Genomic DNA, 18597 nt, shown 5'->3' with positions numbered 1-18597 from the left:
TGATTAGATTATTCTTTACGGAATAAAAGTACATTTACTTAGGTTCTAACCGTTTAACTTACGTATCATTACATTTACATAGGTTCAACGTACGTATCGTTACTTTGTGTTCATGTACTTTTTCCATTCCTATGCTATTTGTATCTTCGAGGTAAATAATGATTCAATTATATTTATTTGAATGTACTAATATTTCTCATGGACACAGATCGTTGAGGACTAGTATTACGTGTCGCAAGTTGCGCAAGTTGTAATAAGTACCAACTTATCCTGCTAGACTTAAACAGGTTAAGCGATCGTTTACAATGTAATGATCTTTTAATTTCATCCACCTTCGATGTTAGCAATTGATCATTAAGTGTAATGTGTTAATTAAAGTTAAAGAAAGAATTTCAGTTGAGATGTAAATAAACACAAATTTATGTAAGGTCCTTTGTCATTTTTACTACGGTAGCTTGTATACTTCCTTATATGTTGTGGACTAAACACCGCTACAATTGCTTCGTGGATTTCGCTTAAACTGAAGAGTAAGTAAGTTTTCCTCCTAATTAATAGATATGAAGACAAATGTGGTGTCAACAAACTTTTAACTTAAAATGATCGAAAGAAAAGAATTGTAATTGCAACAGATTGAGTAAACACATGGTCAGTTTCACAAGCATTGAGATTAAGAAATGAAATATGTGTGGAAGCAAGTCTTCTTAACTGACTCATGGCATTATCTGGTCCAAACAAGTGTCGTAGGAAATAATTGTCTTTTAAACATCTAGTTATAATTAGTTATAATTAGTTTAAGTTGATAGAAATATGCAATAACCAAAAAGACTTTTGATACTAAATTCGGAAATCTTTAGAGGCTAATCCTTTGTCAAGATTAACCAGTAAAATAATGTACATGATCATAGGATTTTTTTTTTAATTTATGACGTTCAAAGAAAGCCAATGTGATCTTGATCTCTGAGCTGTTGAACTCAACATCAATTTGCATCTTCATTTTTCTTCACACGAAGGCAGCATAGCAACATTGGATGATGATAAGACAACTGTAGATATAGTGCGGAAATTAAGTTCATGTTTCCAGCTAATGTGACATAATATTTCACCTGTAACCTGAAATTCTATAGGCATCTTAACCTCAACACAAGTTATCACTTAACCAATATGCATGATCGTAGGTCAAAGCGATGTCAAAATATTTTGTTGAAACTTATGTCTTTTTACAATCTGTTTAAACCTTAATCTTATACTGGTTGACCTCAACATCAATATGCGTGATTCTTTCTTACCAAGTAATTGCCACACATTCAAGCTCATGCGACCTTAACCTTGGACCTGTAGACCTTAATCCGAATGCGTTTTTGCATGAATATAAACATAAAAAACTCAATATGCCGTGCGGATACAAATTTAATGTGACATGTCCCTGTGGAATTGGCCTTCGAACGGTTGACCTCGCAATCTACAAGCGTCTTTATTTCTTAACAATAATCATCGTACTGATTCGCATGGTTGCATTTCAAAAGTTTGACCAGATATTGCGCGAAGACTAATGGTATATCGGCACACCGACAGAACTACCAAAAGACCGAACAAACGGCATATGAAAAGCAATATACTCCAGTTTATTTGAAGAGGGCATAAATAAAGATCCATTAAATTGCTATTCCAATAATATTAATGTTGTTATTTTTATGTTATTTTGGTATACAAATATAATGTTGCTACTTTAAGAAAGTCGAGTGCTGATCATGAAAATTATCTTAATATGTAACTGAATCCCTCTGTTATATTTTTCTGTATAAAAACTTCAAACAACAAAAAGTAACATTTGTGTGAATACGTAAAATACAAATATTCTGCTACTTTTAGCATCTGAAAATCGCTTCACGATTACATCATGTTTCTTTTTTTCGGATGGATTATCTCGAGTCAGGATCGGATTCATTCGGTTAACGTTAATTAGCATAATTTTGAGCGAACTTGCCTCTGTTTTTTTTATGTCCGCGCGTTATTAAACTACATAAAAAGCAACTTAAAAAATAATGGGAAAACCCCATTCTTTTCCTTTACGCGCTTACATTTAGTTTAGTATTGCATAAAATACACTTTCATTTTTGCACGCTCTGTTTTTATGGGTAACTTAATTCTACGAGGTTTACGTAGATTTTTTATCTTAAATATGTGTCCGTCGAATTTTAACCGCTTGTGTAAACCATCACCTGATATCCGAACGAACTGGATTGTTCTCAGTAGCTTTGATGACGTTCCATAACCATTTTAGAAATGATTTTTTGGCGAAAAACATATTGCTAAAGTGTTCGCAAAGTTTCACTACAACGCTTTGGTAGATTTGTTTGATGTTGAATAAACAAACTGGGGCGAGTTCAATTTAGTACCAAGAGGCATGCTTTGGTTACAATTTATCAGAGAACCAGCATACCTTGCTACATCGGACATCCAAACATCTTTGTTTTTCAGTTTCAGAGCAAAATTAAGTGGGTAAGCCATTGCTAAAAGTTATTAGAAAACTTCACGACGTCATTATTTTGTCAGCCCAAACTGGCCACTACATGGGGCTACTTGTTTCCCTTATTTGTTTATACTTAAACTATACTAGATCCGGAATAATGAAAGAAGATACTTAGAGATTTTACTATACACACATAAGGCAAACAAATGAGTTGCCAGTTTGGACCTTAGGTTAAGCTTTATACAAATTTAGACAACGATACTGTGCGATGCTATTAGGCAATATTAAACCTCTATGCCTTTCGGTTATTTGGAAAAATGATTATTTTAATGTTTTGTTTTTGTACATTTATGAAAAACAGTCAACTTCAACTTTGATGCACAATTAACAATACCACCATACGTTCTTACATGATAAATATTACAATTCTGCCTTGTTTTAGTAAGATTTGTAATTTTATTTTGCTATTTATGTCTATGTGACCTATTTAGTGTGAATACATTTGACCTCCAGAGCACGATTTTATTAAACTGCTTATGAAAAAGAACATCAGACCAGTTTGGTTTTTCTTTTTGAAGTCATTTTTTAACTTTGGTGAGCGACACAATCACTGATCAAAACAATTTTTTTAAATTACAAATGGTAATCTACCTATCATTCCCGTGACGTTTCGTTAAAATCTGCTCAGAGATTAAAAGGAAAAGTTGTTGGAATACACAATTACGCACGCACGGTTTAAGTTTCGACGGACGTCAGACATTCGGTACCCTCAAACTCCGCACTATGTAATCAGCAGTGCTTAACAGTATGCAACAGTTAGTGTTACATGATGAACAATTTCCTCAGTTTGCTTTCTCTAAATTTAGAAAAAGTGTTCACTGCGAAAAATATCGCAAAGTTAGTGATCTTACACAGCGACGTCGAAAATAAATTGTATGCCTTAGTACGGTTTATCATTCCCAAATTGGTGAATTCACTATAATATGATTTATTGTTTGTTTTCTTTTTCAAGTAAATGCGGAAATGCAAGGGCGGCAAAAAATCACATTGGTTCAGTCTCTTCTTATTTTGGTGAATGGTAAGGTCAAGTGTTAGAAGAAGTGAATTTACAATATATGTTATATATAATAATTATGGTTTACTTTATAAGACGTTTTAATTATAAGTGGATAACATATACGTTATGTCTTTACACAGTGACGTGCGGTTACGCAAATTGTGCACCCGGGTTCTTCTGGACATGGAATGGCACTTGTGAAAGGTGTCTAATGACTGGCTGTGAATGTACTAATCCCAATAACTGTCCGGAATGCTTAACTGGATATAATAGAGACATTTTTCTTTGCCGCCCATGTCCTTCTAACTGCGTGGCTTGTTTAAATTCAAGTATCTGCTCAAGATGTAAGCTGGGTTTCACAGGTAAAAGCTGTGAATTAGGAACCAACTGTTCTTGAACCAACTGCATATGCCAAGTACCAAACACGTGTGATGCTTGTGAAGACGGGTATTATAATGCAACAAGCAACTGCATGGGCAAATGCAATCCAAACTGCTCTACATGCACCGTGGGAACCATCTGCTCAACATGCAGACATGGTAGATATGGAGCGTCTTGTGAAATGCTGTGTGCTACAGGATGCGATCGTGGACTTTGTAATCAAACTGATGGAAAATGTAACTGCCGTTCAAACTTTAATGGATACAAATGCGACCAGTGTGTACCTGGTAGATACGGAGCGTCATGTGAAATGGTGTGTGCTTCAGGATGCGATGGTGGACTTTGTAATCAGACTGATGGAAAATGTAACTGCCGTTTAAACTTTAATGGATACAAATGCGACCTGTGTGTACCTGGAAAGTATGGCGAGTATTGCAATATAACGTGTTCGGCAGGATGCGACAAAACTGTATGTAACCGATCCGATGGTTCCTGTATTTGTTTTCCAAACTATACAGGAACCAAATGTTATCAATGTATAGAAAAATTTAATGGAGCCCGATGTGACCAATGTATATCCGGTAGATTTGGAACTTCTTGTGAGCACAATTGTTCACAAGGATGTGATGATTATACATGTGATCGCAATAATGGATCATGCATGTGTTCGCCGAACTTTAATGGACCAACATGTGCTCGATGTTTGGCAGGCAGGTATGGCGCTTTGTGTTACATACAATGTTCACAAGGATGCGATTATAATGGTTGTAATCGTGTTACCGGAACGTGCACATGCATGTATGATTATTCAGGACCAACCTGTGAGCAGTATAATAAAACTTACACGATAATGTGCAGCGCAAACTGTCAGGTATGCAATCAGACCAATGGCGGATGCTTGTCGTGTCGATCAATTGACAAGTTTGGTTTCATGTGTGATATTGAATGCAGCAAACATTGTCTCAACACGTCGTGTTCAATAAGTGGCGACTGCAACCTCGGATGTACTCTAAACTTCTACGGCAAGAAGTGCGAAACTCCGTGTCCAGAAAACTGTAATGACGTCGTGACAGGGTCACGGTGCTCGCAGGAAAACGGCGTTTGCAAGCATGGGGTAAGAGATGAAACGACATCGGAAACTTGTAAGTGTTCGTTAATTGTGCCATATTTTTAGGTCGGGCGTGTACATCACCATAATGTTTTCATTGTATTCGGGATTTTGATTTGTAAAGTGAATATCTGCACAATATGTACAGTGTTTTATATTAATTGGTTCATTGTGTTACTGGTACTTATAGTTTCAATTTATGCGTACACAAATTATGTACTTAAATAATACAGGAGGCAGAAACAACGGGGTTTTCAGGGGTTTACACACGGGCTTGACAGAATGCATCGTTAAGAACTTTATTTTTTCAAATATCTCAAGTTATTGAAAATACATTTGCAAAAATGTATGTGTGTAAAAGACAGTTTTTCTGGCAGTTTGTGCCGATATCTTAAGGTATAAGAATTAAACCTTGAATACTTCTGAAATCGGTGACAAAATTTCACGTTGCGTGAAACAACCGTGTACAATGAATGCAGTAAAAACGGAAATATTAACAAGAACACATGCTTATTAAAAAAAAGGAATTCTGATGTATTTCACATTGCAATAAGCAGCATAAAAATCTGACTTGTATGCACTTGTTGAAATAATAAAGAAAACTTGTTTAACAAAGTCTTTTTAAATGAAGCACCACTTACCGTCGTGTATAAATCCATTAAAGTTAAATGATGGAACCCTAAAATGTAACGTGATCCTGCACTCTGTAATATAGTGACATAAAATCATAAGCATTAAGAGTCGAGATATTCAAGATAATTTCATTTCATCTTAATATGCGGCAAGTTATCATAATTTTCCTATAATGATTTTGCAAACAGTATCTTATCATATAGCACGCGACTCCGGTGGTCAAACAGCAGGAATAGTTGGTGGAGTTGCAGCCATTGTTATTGTTGGATTGATTCTTACTGGAGTGCTGATTTACGTTCGCACAAGGTATTGTACTGTACAAGTTTTAAATGATTTTCATTAATTCTCTTTTATGTATACATACATTTAGTTATCAAAAAATGTTTAGTTTGACAAAACTATAACTTTTGGTGCATCCATACAAGCCATTATTAATATACTGGTTTATTTTTTTAGACGAAATAAACGGTTCCAATCTTCAGAATATGAAACAACTCAGATGAGTTCAAATCAAGCTTCGGATCTTCATTTATATGCTGGACTGAACGAACGCGGAAATGGTATTTTTAAATGGAATTTCCATTTCATTGTTAATACAATTCAAATGTATAGTAACATATAGTATACTATAAAAAGCTTTGTGGTAAAAACACTGCATATTGTTAATATTCAATTGTATTCTTTGATATTTTGTTGATTCAATAGAAGTTATTGTAGTCTATTTTACTTGTTTTCCTTCCTACCACAGTTATTACAACACGTCATTAGATGGTACCACAAGAAGTTTTTACAACAAAAACTGTGTACATCAGTAGATGGCATGACAAACAGCTCTGACTACCAACTGTGTACAAATAAACATTTAATAACGGTCAACACTATATCTTTGATATGCCTTCGTTATACCTATTCAGTAGTAAATATTAATTATCTTCTGCATTTATGACACGATTTATTTCATAGACTTAAATTAAATATTTTAAAATATTCAGTAAACTGTCGCCCGTTGCTGGGTCTCTTTTGCAACACGGCAAAATATTACAACGTCTTAAATGTTTTGGTGTGTACAGTTGGTTAGCGTGTGTATCCAGTTTCACATCTGTTCTTATTAAACATGCTCGTACATCTTAATTGAACATGTTTTCTTCTAAATGTATGTAGGAATGAAACATTAAAAGCGACTTTGATTTGAAGAGAGACCTGTTTCATTGTTTAAGTCAGCGTGTGTTGTGTGTTGCTTTTGTTTCGTTAACTGTAAATTATTATTATGTGTATGCCACATATTCTATTTAGCTCACTATAATGAAGAATTGTATTTATAAAATGAATCGCGTCTGATTATTTTAATGACAGTTGGTGTTGTATAAAAGAAAATAAGAATTAAAAAACAGCATCTGAACAATTAACTTTTCATAATGCATACATAAAGCATTACGGTAACCCTGAGTTAAAACTGTATATATGACGAATTCTTACAATACAAAGATTTAAACTACAGAGAAGTACTAACATCCTTGTTATGCAGAATAGTTTGGTTTGTACATTTAACATATTAACATGCATATTGGATTGTTTTATTTCAAGTTCATTATATGAAATAATGATAAATAAATATATATTTTTATTCAACTAATTATCGTGATCATCATTATAATAAATAATAATTATTTATAGTTATTGGATGTTCAAATATTGTTTACGCATTTTGGACATTATTCCTGTATTCCAAAAGCATTTCACAAAAACTCTCTTTTTTTAAATGGGTCGTTGACGCAAAACGGATACTCGAGCAATCGATTCAATGCCCAACTCGTAACATCTGAATCTGGTTAATGCAATATTGTAAGTCGACTGTTGTCTTGTAAGGTCGACACATGGTTATCAACGGGACTCACGGTTCTAAACAGTACAGATTACAATGACCCTCGACAAGGAACAAAGACACGCGACATGTAAAGATTTGAATGTCGTTCCGAAACGCTTGTATTTGTCAGAAGAGTTGCATAAAAACATAAGTATCATTACTCATTGCCTTATTTCCTTGTTTAATGTCGCGTGCTGTATCTTGACACAAATACTTTTACACTGCTTAAAATCGATGACTAAGCATAATCAAACGTATAAAAATTACCCATAAAAAAGCTTGAAAAAATCCCATGGGAAAAATCCGAGGCCAAAACGAAGATCCCGTGGAAATATGCAAAATCCCATGGGATCAACTTTGCGAATAAATTTCATAGTGACAAAAACTGATTTTGTAAGCCACAATAATCAATTATCAGCCAAAAATCTTACTTTTATCGCATACGATATCTTAAAGAAGCAAATCTTCAAGAAAAAGGTCACTTGAGTTTGCGAAATTTCTGTTTCGCAAAGTTTTTCCGGTGTCCGTTTTGTGCCAAGTTGAATATATATATAGTGGTTCGTTCTCAAGGCGACGCACTATATTCTACAGGACACAGGATATGTCACGCAAATGTTGTACAATCAAGCAATTATCGACCGTGGACCTAAAGCACATAAGCAGGACGTCCGACAATCATTATGACGAACGACAATCATCAACGACGCACAACAGAATAAAATGTCATGTTTCGTACTCAATGTCGTACTCGAACGATTTAGGTCGACAGTCGCCATATCCACATATTTGCGTTATAAAGTGTCGCGTGTTATTTTACAGTATCGTGCGAGCTCTGAATACCTTGTATGGTGCTTTGCGGATTAAGTTCGACAAATTGACGATTTCGGCGCGTTAGAATATCTGGCGACGTTGGCAATGTCGCGGCTTTTACTACGTTACATCTTTGAACAGATCACTTTTATATAGCTATTTTAATAGTTGTTTTGGCAAAAGTTATGCAGCTATATATTACTATAAATAAAACATAAAGAAAATCAAACGAAACTTAAAAGGAGCATTGTTTATGGTTTACAGAAGTAGAATACCATTATTAGATGGTATTAACCATTATTGTTGTGTATATCATAATATTTGTTGAAGAGTTGTGTGCTCTTGCATTAAGGTAATTGATTCAATAAATCAGCATAAAGCTTTTTTCCCTTGTCTGTTATGTATGTAAAGTATTGAACGATAAAAGTTTGTGATTAAGTTTACTTATACTCAAATATTGAACCTGTCTGAATTAAGCACTTGTGTGGGGTTTTATCGTCAATGACTGTTCTAAATTTAAACTATTTTCACCTCATCGATTAACAAACACAACTAAAACGTTTCCCGCTCATCTTGTTTTCAGCGCAATAGATGCATTTGACATAATGGACATTTGATATTATTCTATAGTATTGTATAAATAGACATAAAATAATGAAATAAAAATAAAATCAGACTTATATCGCGTTAAATCATTTCTATCATGTTCGCGTGCAAAAAGATGAAACCATACGTACCCCACGTGCTAAATAGTCCGATCGTCATGGATGAGTGATATTATCGTTAGCTTGCAGTTAATATAGTCAAATTATCACATGTACAATTTTAAATCAAAATCAACACTCAAAACTGAAAACTTTGCTACTTCTCCACTTCCCCAGAATTAAACTTCTTCTTTGGCACGATATTTGAATGCAAGCATTTATATTATACACGATTTAAGCGCAAACTGGGTCATGGGATGTTAAAACATTATATGCGTAGAAAACAGATTAAAAACGATTTAAACCAGTATTTAGGAAGATTTAATATTTATTCACGCATGTAAGAGCATGTGGGCGATATTTCTTTCGTTTGCAATTAAATGTAAACTAGCTATTCATTCCGTTTGTAAACTCCCACTTGGGCTCACAAGAGACAAATAAATTAAATGAATAAGTGTTAATGCATGGTGATTTCTTCATATATATGGCATCTAAATAAGCATGGTAAAGGAATTTATATTATAATATCTTAAGCATTTTAAAATGTTGCATAATAAAAAAATCGCATGCCTAACTTCACAACACATGCACATTTAAATGTTGTCCTTTGTAATTGCACGAGCACGTTTTCAGAAAATGTGTGTATAGGGTGAATGTTCAGTCCGGTGTTTCCCGTAAATTGTGTAGTGGTAGATAAAATAAAGACCTTACGAAAATATGATTTCGTTACATTTCGTTTAAACTTCGGCTGGTGACTTGAAATATGGTAGCTTTTATATCACGCTCTGGTAGATGTTACAAAATATCAACTTCAACTTGTAATAAATGATCAAGGAAGTTTTAAACGAAACGGACCGAAGAAAAATGCATTTGACGATACCTAGATGAATAAATTTGCAATTTTCAAAGGGTTTACAAGTGTTTAACAGTCTCAATATGTTCTCTTAAATTATCATGTGCTCTTATAATAAAATACAGTTAAGTTAAACGCTGAAAATAAATATTGAAAAAATCGGATATAATTGGACACTGTTGTCATTCTGGTCAGTTTGTAAACAGTTAAGGTAATCAATAATCTAATAAGTATTGTTTTACGGATATGATATATTAACGTTGATGTGATATACAAATTAAAAACACTACACGATTCTTAGCATAATGCTATATTATGTTTTTCCTTTGTTCTGTACTATCGATTTCGAAGAACTCCTGTATTTTTTTTCACTCAGATTTCTCAATATTACATGCCTGTCAATATCATGTTTGAAAACTCCGTACCACATTTCAAAATATTTAGTATAAGCTTTTTTATTTACTAATTCATATCTCAACAGTAAGACGCACTGCGGGATATATATTATTCTATATATATGTATATTGTATATAATCTTAATTTTTAAAGGTAAGTTTTAAACATTAAGCGTATTAGGATTTGTATGTATTAGGATCATTTAAATGTAGTTAATAAAATTCAAACAATGAAATATATTAATAATGTATATATATATATGTTATATCTCGCTCTTTCAGCTATCGTTGTGCTGTGTACACTTAGGTGGGAAACATTTTGCTATTTCGCCGTGACACGATTATCTAATTATCAAAAATCCCTTATGAAAGTTAAGTAACTAATATTATCAACGAGTAGTATTGCTTTAAAACTCTTTTCTAATAGTATTGAAATTATATATTAGTCATTTAACCCTATTATTAAGGTTGACTTGAATTAAAAAAAAACTATTAAACATACATGTTTGATGTGTGCCGATACAATATGCAAGTGCTATCAGTAGCATGCATAGACTCACTGGCACCACAGGAGGAAATCCCATTTTTTATGCTATAATAGAAACAAGCAGTGCAACTTCATTTGCCATAAAACTACACCATCTTTACTGTTAACGGTGTAACTCGAACAATTTTAACGAATCAACTACACACCGGTTCTGATGGCACTAGTCTTTATGTTCTGTGCATTTACTAAGTTGTTTTGTGTAAACTACATTTTGTCCTGTAGAAACATCATTTTGTTCTGAACATTTTTCATTATGCTATGTGAATTTGCAATATCGTTTTGTACTAACGACATTTTGTTAGGTGCATACATCATTTCGTTCTGTGCATTCGTTATTATGTTGTGTGCATTTACCAACCCGTTTAGTACTAACGACATTTGGTTAGGCGCATACATCATTTCGTTCTGTGCATTTGTCATTATGTTGTGTGCGTTTACTAATTCGTTCTGTATTAACGACATTTCATTTAGTGCATACATCATTTCGTTCTGTGCATTTGTCATTATGGTGTGTGCATTTGTCAGTCATTATGTTGTGTGCATTTGTCATTATGTTGTGTGCTTTTGTCATTATGTTGTGTGCATTTGTCATTATGTTGTGTGCGTTTGTCATTATGTTGTGTGCATTTGTCATTATGTTGTGTGATTTTGTCATTATGTTGTGTGCATTTGTCATTATGTTGTGTGCATTTGTCATTATGTTGTATGCATTTGTCATTATGTTGTGTGCATTTGTCATTATGCTGTGTGCATTTGTCATTAGGTTGTGTGCATTTGTGATTATGTTGTGTGCATTTGTCATTATGTTGTGTGCATTTGTCAATATTTTGTGTGCATTTGTCATTATGGTGTGATTATTTGTCATTATGTTATGTGCATTTGTCGTTATGTTATGTGCATTTATTAACTTGTTCTGTTCTAACGACAGTTCGTTCTGTGAATTTGTCATTTTGTTATGTGCATTTACTAAATCGTTCTGTACAAACGACATTATGTTTTGTGCATACATGTCATTATTTCCTTTTGTGCATTTTCCGGTGCAAAAAAATGGCGGAAAACTGTAACCACGTTGAGTATACTAAATAATCGTTTCATGTAGGGCTGTACTCTCTCAAAAAATATCATAGTTGACAGGAAGGCATGTTTTACACTTCAAACTATTGTGCGGGTTTTATCTTTCGGAGATAAGGGTAGGGCATAAATAGATGTTCACTTCTGAATCCCTGAAAAATGATAAACTTGAAGACTATAGTAAAGCATTGCACTGACAAAGGTTACATTCCACTAAGAAACGGCCAAAAAAATTGCAAAAACAGTCGATTTGGATTCGTGTCAAGTTCTTTCTTGGTTTAAACATGACATATCTTTTTTATTGCATAAATCAATTCCGCTTAAAATGCCCTTTAAGAAAAGGTATGGTTATGGGGGTCTCTATGTGCAAAATGTTGCATTTATTTTTGCATAAAGTTGTCGCTTTTACATTGAATTATTTAGGTAAACTATTTAGTATATTAAGACCTGGAAGGCGCTTTCGCAGCTGTTGGCCTTAGCGCGATTTTACCGAGATTGATAAGCGAAAAGATTGATTTTAATATAATGAAAGAAATGTCTGATCGTGAATTTAGTAGAATCGGAGTTGAGACCATTTGGGATCGCTTAAATCGACAAAATTAAAAAAAGTTGTGTCAGATTCGCATATTATCGTTTTTGTTATGATATTTTCGAGGAAATATTAATACTGACCATTTACCATGCTCTTAAATATCAATTAAATGCATCTTTTGACGATTTGAAAACCTGAAAATTTTAAATCGACGTGCGATGCGAAACGATTGAATAATTTGGAAAGTTCTGTTGTTGTAGTTATATTTTGGGAAACTACGAGGATTGCTTATATAGGTAAAAAAATACATCCGCTCTATGCATGAGCATGGATGGTCGAGTGGTCTAGGCCGGATACTTTTTACTCCAGGACTCCAGGGGTCAGTGGTACGAGCCCTGTTGAAGGTTACTTTTTTTCCTTTATTAAAATTGTATTCTTGTTTTTTTACTGGAGATTTTTGGGTCAAATGTTTAAATTTATCGATATAAAGCATTTAATGACATGTTCAATACATGCCAAAATCTGGTTGACGGCCCCTTTAAGGTTGCGACAAATAGCAACTAATGGTAGCGATACAGTTCATACAAGCCACAGTAGCACGCCAGAACGATCAGCAACAGGTAATTGTAATCAAGATAAATTTTACGAAGAAAATTTAAATTTGATCTTAAGAAGTAGTTTCTTTCAATAATTATAATATATGAAAGTTACATCCCTGGGTTGCGTCTAATACTGCCATAATTTGTTACATCGTTTTGTTCTAGTCATTATCAGGGCCGTAAAAATGCGGTGTGTACAATCTGAGACCGAAATGAACACGTTTATTGTGAATATATTTGTTGGAAATCACTTTAGTTTCATTTCTCGGCCAGTAACTGACAGATATATACATTACACTAAATTCACCTCATTCTGCATACAGCATTACGCCTCATTTCGCCAAATTAAGTAGAAATGTATACATTACTGTCTTTAGGTGTACACACCACATTTTTACGCCCCTGAGAATGACTAGAACAAGAGGATTTTGTACAATTACCTGTTACTGATGGTGCTGGCGTGCTACTGTGGCTTGTATGAACTGTATCACTACCATCAGGCGCTATTTTTCGCAACCTTAAGCGATCCCCAATGGTCTCCACTCCGATTCTACTAAATTCACGATCGGACATTTCTTTCGTTCGGCAGAATGACGCTTAGGCCAACAAATGCGAGAGTGCCTTCCAACGTGGTTACATTTTCCGCCATTTTTTCCGCACCGGTGTTATCTCTTTTATTGCTCAGTGTAATGTATCCGAACATGATAACGACGTTGGCACATAATGAAATGATGTATGTACAAAACATAATGCCGGTAATGACAAATTCACAGAAAGAACTGTCGTTAGTAGAGAACAAATTATTAAACGCACAAAACATATTGAAAAATAAACACAACATAATGACAAATGCACACAACATAAATGACAAACGCACACAACATAATGACAAATGCACACAACATGATGACAAATGCAAACAACATAATGACACATGCACACAACATAATAACAAATGCACACAACATAATGACACATGCACACAACATAATGACAAATGCACACATCATAACGACATATGCACACAACATTATGACAAATGTACACAACATAATGACAAATGCAAACAACATAATGACAAAAGCACATAACATAATGACAAATGCATACAACATAATGGCAAATGCACACAACATAATAACAAATGCATAAAACATAATGACAAATGCACAGAACATAATGACAAATTCACACAACATAATGACAAATGCACGCAACATAATGACAAATGCACACAACATAATGACAAATGCACACAACATAATGACAAATGCACACAACATAATGACAAATGCACACAACATAATTACAAATGCACAGAACATAATGACAATTGCATAAAACATAATGACAAATGCACACAACATAATGACAAATGCACACAACATAATGACAAATGCACACAACATAATGACAAATGCACACAACATAATTACAAATGCACACAACATAATGACAAATGCACACAACATAATGACAAATGCACATAGCATAATGACAAATGCACACAACTTAATGACAAATGCACACACCATAATGACAAATGCACACAACATAATGGCAAATGCACACAACATATTGACAGACAAATGTACACAACATAATTAGACATGCACAGAACGAAATAATGTATGCACTAAATGAAATGTCGTTAATACAGAATGAGTTAGAAAATGCACACATCATAATGACAAATGCACAGAACGAAATGATGTATGCACCTAACAAAATGTCGTAAATACAAAACGGATTGGTAAATGTACACAACATAATGACGAATGCACAGAACGAAATGATGTATGCACCAAACAAAATGTCGTTAGTACATAACGATATTGCAAATGCACATAACAAAATGAAAAATGTCCAGAACAAAATGATGTTTCTACAGGACAAAATGTAGTTTACACAAAACAACTTAGTAAATGCACAGAACATAAAGACCAGTGCCATCAGAAGGCAGCATTGGCGTTCCATACGATTGGGTATGGAATTTCTGATGCATTGTAAAATCGTATTGGCTAGTAGCCATACTTTTCGGACTACGGTCAATAATATTATAACAAGTAATATTGCGTCAGAAAGCTTAAAACAAGTGTGACAGTAGTCTTTCAAACTGAATCGGTCGATACCTTGGAGTGAAACCATAAACTATTTATATCAACGCACATTAAAATTGCATGTAACAAAATAAGGTCCATGAACATGGTGACAATGTCCTCATGTCCGGATAAGTTTTGATAAGCCTGTTAAATCCATTCCGCTTTGCGATGCCGCATTAAAGTAACCTTATTGTTACGGTATCAAGTGCATACGAAGAAAGTGTATTAATGTATAGGATATTTGTGTCTATGTTCTTGTAATTTGTTTAACTCTCTAATTGTTTCGATCCATTATGTAACTCGATTTTGATTGTCCACGCTGCTTAATTTCTACAGAAGTGCTTTATGGGACGAAAACGCTTATCTTCTGATAAGTCATGCGCATGTCTGAAGAACGTTTCGTCAAACTGGAAATAATGTTAAATGCATTTTAATCATATTTATTACAAAAAGTATCATTTTGTCAAGTAGTGGTCTATATATTTTAAGAATATGACATGTTTTACATGTTTATATTTCCGATCAAACTATAATACAACACACTTGTCAATTAAAACGTAGTGGTAACTTCAAATAGTATTGTTTCTGCAAGCACTAGTAGCTGAAAGGCGGCCCTTATATAAATAGGAATGATTGTTTCAATTGCACCAAGCTAACGTAATCAAATGATTAAGCTAATGGATTTATATAGAATGAGTAGCAGTATATAGCAAAATAAAGCAAAATACAGAAACTCTTGCGACTTTTAATTTAAGTCGTTAAATGCAGAGTTATCTGTGTTATTCGATCTTTCGGAGATTGCGAAATTAAAAATTAATCCATAGAATCTGTAAATATAACCTTATCAGATTGCACTTTTTGTATACGACTTCACCTTTAAATCATATTAATGTAATGCCAATACACATTTTACTACAGAAACTACCAATATCCAGCAATAAGGTGTATTTCATAAACAAGGAAGTTTAAACACCTGTGAGGCGTGAACGTCGACGATTGTACAATTGGTATTTAATAAAACTAGATGAAATACGAGTGTCAGTTGACTGAATACGTAAATTATGTGAAATTGAGTTTCAAACGTTTCTTGCCAAAACTTGTTGTTAAGGATCATGCTTTTAGCACATTTACATCGATCTATGTTGCGTTCATGTTTCAATTGTGCCTTTAAACTTAAATATAAAAAACGGATTACACATGCTAATTGTACATTCAAGTCAAGTATGTATATATCATTAAATTTTCGTTCCGTTGTTCATTTATAGTAGCACATACAATCGCCAAACAAGTCCATTTTGATAAACTCAAACAAGAAAAATTCATAATATATTATACAAATATAGTAATATGTGCACAATAACTATTTACAAAATAACCTGTTTTCTTTTTGAACCGATAAAAGTAAAGTCAGTCAAGTAAATACTTAAAGGTTTATATCGATTGTTATCTTATTTTTCTTTCAGATAAATCAACATGATTCGAAGCGGGCTATATATGTTATGTTTGATACCCATCTCATTTAAATGTAAGTTTGAGTAAATAATTATGTCTATAATACGTCTTTAAATGTATTTAAATAAATGTTGTGTATATTATATCAACGCAAACTAAGCAGTTGTAAGAGTGTGTTTTATTATCAAATGTTCTCTAATGATGTTTGTATTACAGTGATCATTCAAACAAGTGCATGTGCACCAGGCTTTTGGGGAAATCCTTGCCAACCATGTGGATATGAGGGATGTGCTTGCAGTAATTCATATAACTGTTATTATTGTCTGGACGGATATTACATGAAGGGTATATTTGTAGTCCCTGTCCCAGCAACTGCATAGGGTGTTCAAGTGCAACATCATGTCATACGTGTAAGCCGGAATACTCAGGTAATTTATGTGAAAATCTTATTATGTGTCCATCCAACAGCTGCATTTGTAAACATCCGACCACGTGCGATGAGTGTAAAATGGGTTACTATAACCCATCGGACAATTGCCGTTATCCATGCAATTCAAACTGCACTTCTTGTTATAATCAGACGACCTGTTCCACATGCCAACAGGGAATGTATGGTACATTATGTGAACAGTTATGTTCAGCAGGATGTAAAGGAGGTTCATGTAATACAACTGATGGGACATGTTATTGTCTTGCAAACTTTGCAGGAGCGAAATGTGACATGTGTGCACTAGGCAGGTATGGTGCATTCTGTGAATTGTCGTGTTCCCCAGGATGCATGAATAATGTGTGCCACAGAACAAACGGTTATTGTACATGTATGACAGATTTTACTGGAAATTCATGTAACCAATGTCTTGCTGGAAAATATGGACCACTATGTGATAATCTATGCTCTATAGGCTGCACCGAAGGTACGTGCTACAAAGATAATGGCACGTGCATTTGTATGGAAAGCTTTACTGGAAGTTATTGTGCTATTTGTGTTAATGGAAAATATGGATTAACATGTGAAAAAAATTGTGCGAATGGATGCATAAACAATACATGTAATAAAATCGAAGGATCGTGCGGTTGTTTGCCTAATTTTACTGGAGTCGTATGTGATCAATGTGTTAAGAACAAATATGGCCCAGAATGCGACAAAACATGTTCGCCTGGGTGCGATAGCACAGGCTGTTATCAGAACGATGGAAAGTGCTTCTTATGTACCTCAAAGCGTATGTTTGGTTTTCAATGCGATATTGAATGCAGCAAACATTGCCTGAACCAGTCCTGTCATATAAACGGAGACTGTGATTTAGGATGCGCTACCAACTTCTACGGAAAACGTTGTGATTATCCTTGTCCTGCAAACTGTGCCGTCAGTGGTATGGGTTCTGCTTGTTTGCAGATCAGCGGTGTGTGCTTGCTTGGATGCAAAGCTGGATACGAAGGAGATATTTGTGTACAGGGTTGGTAGACTTTCAAATGTAATGGTATGATTAAGGGATGTTATTAAAGAACGTTAATTTTCCAAACAAATGTATTGCAATACATGTAGTATACTATATATCTGAATGATTTATTACAGTCAAATGTGTATTGAGGGCAATTGAAGATGTCAGATCTCTGCCAAACTGCCGATGTTTCTGTAACTTACATTAAACATGTTTGAAACCATAAAATTGTATATCTTATTATTTTGTCTATTTTCAACATTTCCAAAACGAGCGCGTAAATCATTACAAATGGTATCAGATCAACAAAAGCATTTTTAAATTAATTTACCCTGTTGAGTGTTTTATTTATGTTCAAGTATTTTCATTTTAGTTTCGAAACAAGATGGGGCTGAATCAAATGGTAAAATTGCTGGAATAGTAGGTGGTGTTGCAGCCGGTGTGACAATTGTTATATCGTTAATTGGTGTTTGGATATTTGTTCGAACAAGGTAATTGTATTTTATCGTAATTTTTGTAAAGTTATATGCTCATACATGTTACATGTATAAGACAACTGCTGTTCAATCTTGGTCGTGCG

General features: G+C 34.0%; 1 protein-coding gene across 1 annotated transcript in view; it reads left to right on the top strand.

Moving 5' to 3' along the window:
- Positions 1–4757: 4757 nt before the first annotated feature.
- LOC127839821 (protein psiL-like) overlaps positions 4758–18597 on the top strand; it is a 228444-nt gene continuing 214604 nt past the window's right edge. Inside the window, exon 1 of the mRNA XM_052368208.1 lies at positions 4758–5050. Coding sequence (XP_052224168.1) covers positions 4759–5050 — 292 coding nt within the window. The 5' untranslated portion in view covers position 4758. The remainder of the gene's footprint in view (positions 5051–18597) is intronic.

This window comes from Dreissena polymorpha, chromosome 7 (genome assembly GCF_020536995.1).
Source record: "Dreissena polymorpha isolate Duluth1 chromosome 7, UMN_Dpol_1.0, whole genome shotgun sequence".
NCBI lineage: Eukaryota > Metazoa > Mollusca > Bivalvia > Myida > Dreissenidae > Dreissena > Dreissena polymorpha.
The sequence above is the reverse complement of the archived record's forward strand: the minus strand, read 5'-3'. Positions and strand labels throughout refer to the sequence as shown.